This window comes from Charadrius vociferus, unplaced genomic scaffold, assembly GCF_000708025.1.
Source record: "Charadrius vociferus isolate BGI_N301 unplaced genomic scaffold, ASM70802v2 scaffold315, whole genome shotgun sequence".
Lineage (NCBI taxonomy): Eukaryota > Metazoa > Chordata > Aves > Charadriiformes > Charadriidae > Charadrius > Charadrius vociferus.
In genome coordinates this window covers 1,558,232-1,565,378 of record NW_009648453.1, presented here as the reverse complement: position 1 = coordinate 1,565,378, position 7,147 = coordinate 1,558,232, and the positions used below count along the sequence as shown (strand labels likewise).

Genomic DNA, 7,147 nt, shown 5'->3' with positions numbered 1-7,147 from the left:
CATGGAGCTCACCATGCTGTAAGACAACCGGAGCTTTCAATTACACGCCAAAGTATATGAGAGGCTCTCTATTTAGGGCTGCTGTTTTTAAATGTCAGAGGCTGTGCCAAAACCCAGAAAAGATGTAGTTTAGTAAGCAGACTGCTTTTTTCAGACCTTCCTTTCTGATTTACCCACACCGAGACATTTCTGTCATGGGGTTCACTGACAATTCACTGCAGCGTTTCAGCTCTGCTTCATGATGACCACTTTTTTCTGAGCTCTGTTGTTATACTGATTCTTTCCTTATAGCTCCACTTGCTGTATGCCTCACAAGTGGAAGATCAGACAAACAGGGTTTGCTTATCATTTTAAGCTAAAAATGACTGATGTATAGAAAAACGTGCATCTTGACTTTGTCCTTCAGACGAGGTCCCTCCGGAAAATGATGTCAGGATGGATCAATAGTAAAATCTCTGCAACAAGTCCTGTCCCTTTGCAAGAAAGGAGCAGTCTATTCCTGTACTCAGACATGCTGCTTGCATAACCTTGGGTCAAGAAAGAGAGAAAGAAACAGGCTTTTAAAATTATAAGACACAGCTGGAATATTTAGAGATGGAGAGATGATAAGACCTGGATTTAGAGACGCATCTAAATACTGGTGTGGCTATCTGAGGCTCTTATTGGTCCTTGATGTTTCATCCAGATCATGTCTGTAAAACGGAATTATCCTCTGCAATAAAAATCCTGGAAACACTCAGATCCAGTTCAAACTAAATCTTTTATTTTTTCCTATTATTTATAAAGTGTAATCATCCTCAAGTCCAACAGTCATCCTGAAACAGGGTGTTGCTCAGTGACAGATTCTCCAAGCTCTTACCAGGTATTTTGTGCTGCCTTTGAAATGTTGAGATTCTGAAGCGTTTGATACCTTGTCTTGGTATCAAATGTTATAATTCACACACATTTTTTCATTTGCCCATAAGTCCTAGAGAGTCCTCATCTGGCCTATGGGTACTAATAACCAGCAAAAAGCCATTAATATCAAAAGCACTTTATTAACAAGCAACAGAGATAGATGGTGTGAGGTGAAACACCGATGGCTGATTGTACTCCTAGTGAAACACCACTAGGAGTACAGTGGTGACAAGTGACTACATGAAGGGCCTGGTGCTGTGCGAAAGCAAAGCTGTGGCAAAGGTGGGACCAGAGCCCAGCTCTTCTTGCTACCGTTCCTGTATTAACTTTGGTCCATTCAAATGTTTTCTGAAGGGTCACTTCCTTCTTTTTGTTGTTTGTGGCATAAAAAGCCCTCAGTCCCCTAAGTTCCGTAGCTGCTTCTGTACAGCTGAAGAGTCCTTCTTTTAGTCTGTCTTGCACACCCATGCTGAGCTGGAGTCGCGGATCCTGTTTGCAGTGTTTCTACAGAAAACAGCAACAAAGAAGGCAGATACAGGGATACAGACGGAGGGCAAAAAGATGGCTCCCAAATATAAAGAAACACTTGTTGACAGATCCTATTCTCAGCAGGTTTTCATGGAAGAGCTCAGATGGAGAGTGAAACCACCATGCAAGGCACAGACAAAAGGCTCTGTGTTTTCATGTGCTTCCTTTCCTTTTTTTGGTGTTTGGGGTTTTTTTTGCTAGCTCAGCCCTTTAAAAGAGACTTAAAGCAGGGGAAGGCTAAACCGAGGGTAACACGTTGTATCAAAGGCAAAATTTAATACAAAACGACAGTGAACTGGTATAAAAAGTGGCCATTTTTAAAAAAGGAAATGATCTGTCAAGCGTGACTTTGAAGAAGCATGGTTTTCCTTCTCCACTTTATTTCACTTTATGCCATAGAGTTTGCATGGTCTAACAAAGAAAAATGTTGGTATGAAGCATGCCAAACTTGAACCAAAAACCCTGGGGCTCAGACACAAGCTGAATCACCACAGCTTGGTATGCTGCCATTTACTGGCTGAAACTGTGACAAAGACAGAGTAGTCTGGCCCTCTTCCTCAGAGAAGGCTTCACCCTGGACTTGCTGCAGGTGACAAAGGTGAATATCGGCATTTCCCCTGGCTCAGCTGGTGCATGGGACCCTACTCACGAGTCTCGCACACTCCTGTGTTTCCCCTGATCCCCATATCGACACTTTTTCTAATGCCTCCGGACAGCAATGGTCTTCCATAAGGAGAAGCCGTTTCGGGTGATGTGACCAGGCAGCCTCAGACCAAAAGCAAGACAAGTACTGTAAGCGTTGCATATCCAGGGAACACAAGGAGGAACGTCTTTGCATCTGTCTTCACTAGACTGAGTGTCATCTCCGCTTACTCTGTTTCTATCTACATTAATGTAAGTAACTCTAACAATAGTGGAAAAAGCTGCTCTTAACTGAAAGGATTATTTTACATGAACATTTCACTGCATGTTAGACAAACCCACTGTACAACATGCAACCATGTCTAAATGAACATATTGTTTATTTTGTAGCTTTTAAATCAGTTTTATTTACAACAGGTCTTAGAGTATAGCTCACGCAGTAGTTAAGCTCTGGCAGTACTGATGTCAGGTCACTAACACATTTGCAAATTACATTTCTAAGTCATAGAAAATGAAAGAAAAATGACTTTAAAATAACTGTTTTATCTTCGGGTATAAGGATCACAGAAGACATTTGCAGGCGGCTGTAAAACCCAGCCGAGGGCACTCCCCAGGGAGCCCCGGCGCCACCGGCACGCCGAGCGCTGCGGTGCGGGGACACAAGCAGTGGCGAATGGTCGGACGCACGCGCGGCCGCGCACTTCGGTTACTTTCTGTGACAGGGCCCGAGGCAGCTCTGCGCTCCTTAATGGCCCCACTCCTCTTCCCTTTCACTGACTCCCTCTTCTTCCTCTGGAAACGCTGAATCAGTCTGAGTCTTCAGATGCTTAATCCCTGAAAATATAGAAGTCATGGTTAAAGTTATGTTAGCTCGTGTCAGACATTTTTTTCCTGAAAGAAGAAACGAACAAAACAAACGAACAAACTAACGGCCAGTTTTTTAATGCCCATACTGACTGCCTTTTTCACGAACCTCATAGTTCAAACAATACTACAGTGAATTTCCAAGAGAAATACTTTCTTCCTTGAATATAGGATCTTTCGACATTTATCATGTTTTACTGAAAAAACTGCTGAAATATGCCTTGTAGAACAGAACAGTATTCTCTTCTCTTTTTTCCTTGGTAATCCTTGATGAGATTAGTATTTTCCATGCCAAGCAGGTTAAAAGTTTTCAAGGCTCAGACAGTAGACATGGGAATTATTCTACCAGAATTTCAACTTGAGCCTCCTTCTGAGACTGATCATCTGAAGGTCATCACTCACGCGGACCCCGTGCCTCATGGTCACAGCTTCCCACATGCACCAGAGGTCTTCTCCAGTGTGTGTCCCCATAGACTGCACACAACCTGCAGAGCTGTCCTGATGCAAAGAGTGCATCACACAACACCATGACAAGATTGGACCATTTCTCACATGGAGAATGTATTCTGTTGACCTCCAGATACCACATGGGGCTGGATGAAAAGGATAAATACCTATCATGGGATATTTGGAAGTTTAGGTTTGAGGAAAGTTGTGAAGTCCCTGCTGCTGGCCAGTTTCAGCCAGCAAGTGAAGTACATTCTATGAAAATTACTCAAATTGCAAAGTTACTTTCCCTGTCCCTTGTTCAGTGCAAGCAAGCAGGCCTCAATGAATGGGCCTAATCCCATCTCCTCAGCTCCTCCTTGATGTGACAGAAGAATTCAAGTTAACACAGGAGGCAAAATCAAGCTAAAAAGATGACAGAGAGGAGAGAACAGAGATGAAGGGTTGTTATTTTCTAAAAATCAAAACAGCAAATGCAGAAGGTTAGTTTCTGGTTCTCCTAGTTTTTTGGGAAAATATTGTAGTGGGAACATAACTGTTAGCAAAAAATCCATTATTTCAACAAAACATAAGACTGAATTAGGTTTTCTGGTATCATTATGGCCATAACATGGAAACAGTTTTGGTTTCATTACAGATCATACATATTTCTACTTAGAATTTCTAATTGTCAGAAAAAAAAATAATCTTCCCTTATGCATCAGTTTCGCTGTTTGTTGAGGAGAAATTGCACCCCAGCCGCTTTAGATAACCACAGCTGGATAATCACACACCCCACTGTCAGAGCACTTGTAGAGGCACAATTTTCAAAAAGGAATGCACCCTTAAGGCATACAGGGCAAGATCCAGATTACCTCAAACTACGAGTAAGAGGAATTGATGGTGTATGTCCAAGAGTCATGGCCCCAGCGTCACTTAACTTGGAGGTTCCTACACTTCACTATTTATTTCCACACCAGTCCAAAATATGAGATAGTTTCTTCCAAATGCATCACTTGAAAAAAATTTCAACGTAAGTTATTCCAGTTCAACAAAGTTACAAATAGCTGAAAACAGGATCTTACAACAGGTTGTACAACAGGAGTGCAGCCAGCTCCCCTTCCAACAGGAGCCCATCATTGCTCTGTGCTGGGCTCTGGACTCCTCTCTCTTTTTTTCCACACAAACAACAGTACTTGGTTCCCTGGGAAACTGTTGTTCAGACATAAAACAAGCAAATGAATTAATGCTTCCAAGCCACAGTTCTTGTAAGTGCGCCCTGCAATAACCAAACCATTTCCAATTAAGTAACCGTGATACATGAAGAAACACTTAGGGTGCTCAGCTACCACCAAGGTGGCCTCTTTAGCAACGCCCTTTAGTAAGACAAATACTTTAAATATGATTTCACCTAACTTAATGGACGTTCATCTCAAAATGATATTGTATTTGTAGGACAAATTTGTCTCCTGTTTATCTCTGGACTTACAGAGGCATTTCTTGCACATTCACAGTGCCTTTCTAATAGCTACTATTCAGTACTTCAAACAGGAATTGCTAGGAGCCAGAATGCGTAGTTTTTTAGGGAGTTTCTCAAAGACAAAAAGGAGATGGACAGAAAAGAAGGCATGTGATATCATGGAATGGTATTTTTGGTAGGACTAAGACTTGGCTATGTGGTTAAATTGCAGTATTCAATGTGAAAACTGCAAAAAATGGAGACAAATGACATCAGTGAGTGTTACCCATTGATTTTCAAGTAGCAGGCAACTATCGGTCTTATTTAATGATTTTTAATATCCTCCATTCTACAGCCTGCCTTCACCTCTGCCAGTCATTTAATACCACAGTGTCATTTGGAAGTAAAGACTCACAGGGTTTCCTGCACTGACCAATAAGTATACAAGACTCGATGTCATTATACACAAGCCTCAAGATGTTCTGACAGCATCAAGTTGTCAGAATTAACTAACCCTATGTGTGGCATTATGAAATAAGATGCTTAGCTACACAAAGAAGTGAGTTAGCATGAATCCTGGGCTGCATCGAAATAAGTGTGGCCAGCAGGTCGAGGGAGGTGGTTCTGCCCCTCTACTCTGCCCTCCTGAGACCCCACCTGGAGTTACTGTGTCCAGCTCTGGGGCCTCAACATAAGAAGGACATGGACCTGTTGAAGCAGGACCAGAGGAGGGCCATGAAGATGATCAGAGGGCTGGAGCACCTCTCCTATGAAGACAGGCTGAGAGATTTGGTGTTGTTCGGCCTGGAGAAGAGAAGACTCTGGGGACACCTTATAGTGGCCTCCCAGTACCTAAAGGGGCCCTACAGGAAAGATGGAGAGGGATTCTTTACCAGGGAGTGTAGCAATAGGACGAGGGGTAACAGTTTTAAACTTAAAGTTTTAGACTAGATATTAGGAAGAAATTCTTTACTGTGAGGGTGGTGAGACACTGGAACAGGTTGCCCAGAGAAGTTGTGGAAGTTCCATTCCTGGAAGTGTTCAAGGCCAGGTTGGACAGGGCTTTGATCAACCTGGTCTAGTGGAAGGTGTCCCTGCCCATGGCAGGCAGGTTGGAACTAGATGATCTTTAAGATCCCTTCCAACCCAAACAATTCTATGATTCGATGATTCTATAAATCAACGTAAAGGTAATGAAATTCCTGTCAGTAACATACGAACATGCGTGACAGAAAAGGCTGTCGGCTTTCCTGAAAAGAGATACATATTTCATGCACAAAGTGTCAGCCTTTTACAGTGCAAAAAATCCGTGGTAATAAAAATACTTAGTTAAATGATAGTAATCATATTCCTAGACTGGAAGCGTAACTAGCCACCTAACCTTGCAGTGGCTGCCAAGGGTAGTCAGAAGGCATCGGAGCTGGGCATGCCCCAGAGCACACCGACACATTCATCCACAACTCTCGCTCAGCTAAAACAATTAAAGAGAAGAGGTTGTCACAGTGGCCCTCAAGTGGGGTTATTCAAGCTGTGTGTCCTGCCCTTTGCCAATACAAAGCAAGTGACAAGCAGGTAGCGAGGTGGAGCTCTATCGACAGAGATACTTTTTTTTGTGCCTGTTGGATCTATTCATACCCAGTGTCTTTGTTTAGCAACATCTAAACTGTTTGCTGAGAGGTTACATTCTGGCTAAAGTCTGAGTGAAAACTTACTACTCAGGTCACTCCAACCATTTTTACAGCTGCTACTATGGTAACATTCATTTATTAGAAAGGATATTTCCTTCTCATCTTTTCAATCTTCACACACCAGTAACACAGTTCATGCCCTTAGCTTTCTCAAATAGTAATACTGGGGCACCAGAACGCTGTTGTTTGGGGTTTGTTTCTATTCATTGGTGAAGCATGGTAGTAAAGATGAGCAATAAATATAGACTCTAAGATTTTACTCATAGAAAAAAAACAAAACCAAACAACAAACAAATCCAGGATATTTGGGGGGATATATGGGGGATATTTTAGAAGATGTTGTTCATAGATACAGCAGATCCAAGAAAAATGACATCATGTTACCAGTTTCACATAAACTACTCAAGCTTCATAATATAGGTCCCAAATAGGGAGGACTGTGCTGATCCACAGAGCCACACTGTCTCATCAGTGCCCCTTATGTGAGGCAGTGGGTAACTCTGAATTTGGGGGCACCCTCACCCTCCTGCAGCAATGTGCCAGCACTGTCCTGATGCTGTTTTGTTCCTGTCCCTGCTCTGGCCCCCAGCCCGGGTCTTCCTGCCCTGATCTCCCCTTGTACGCAGCGGTGGCTTGCAGGCTC

The 7,147-nt window shown here is 42.8% G+C and overlaps 1 protein-coding gene across 1 annotated transcript in view; it reads right to left on the bottom strand.

The window, feature by feature from the left end:
- Window positions 1–2,812: 2,812 nt before the first annotated feature.
- PPP1R1C (protein phosphatase 1, regulatory (inhibitor) subunit 1C) overlaps window positions 2,813–7,147 on the bottom strand; it is a 55,932-nt gene continuing 51,597 nt past the window's right edge. Inside the window, exon 5 of the mRNA XM_009885618.1 lies at window positions 2,813–2,901. Coding sequence (XP_009883920.1) covers window positions 2,813–2,901 — 89 coding nt within the window. The remainder of the gene's footprint in view (window positions 2,902–7,147) is intronic.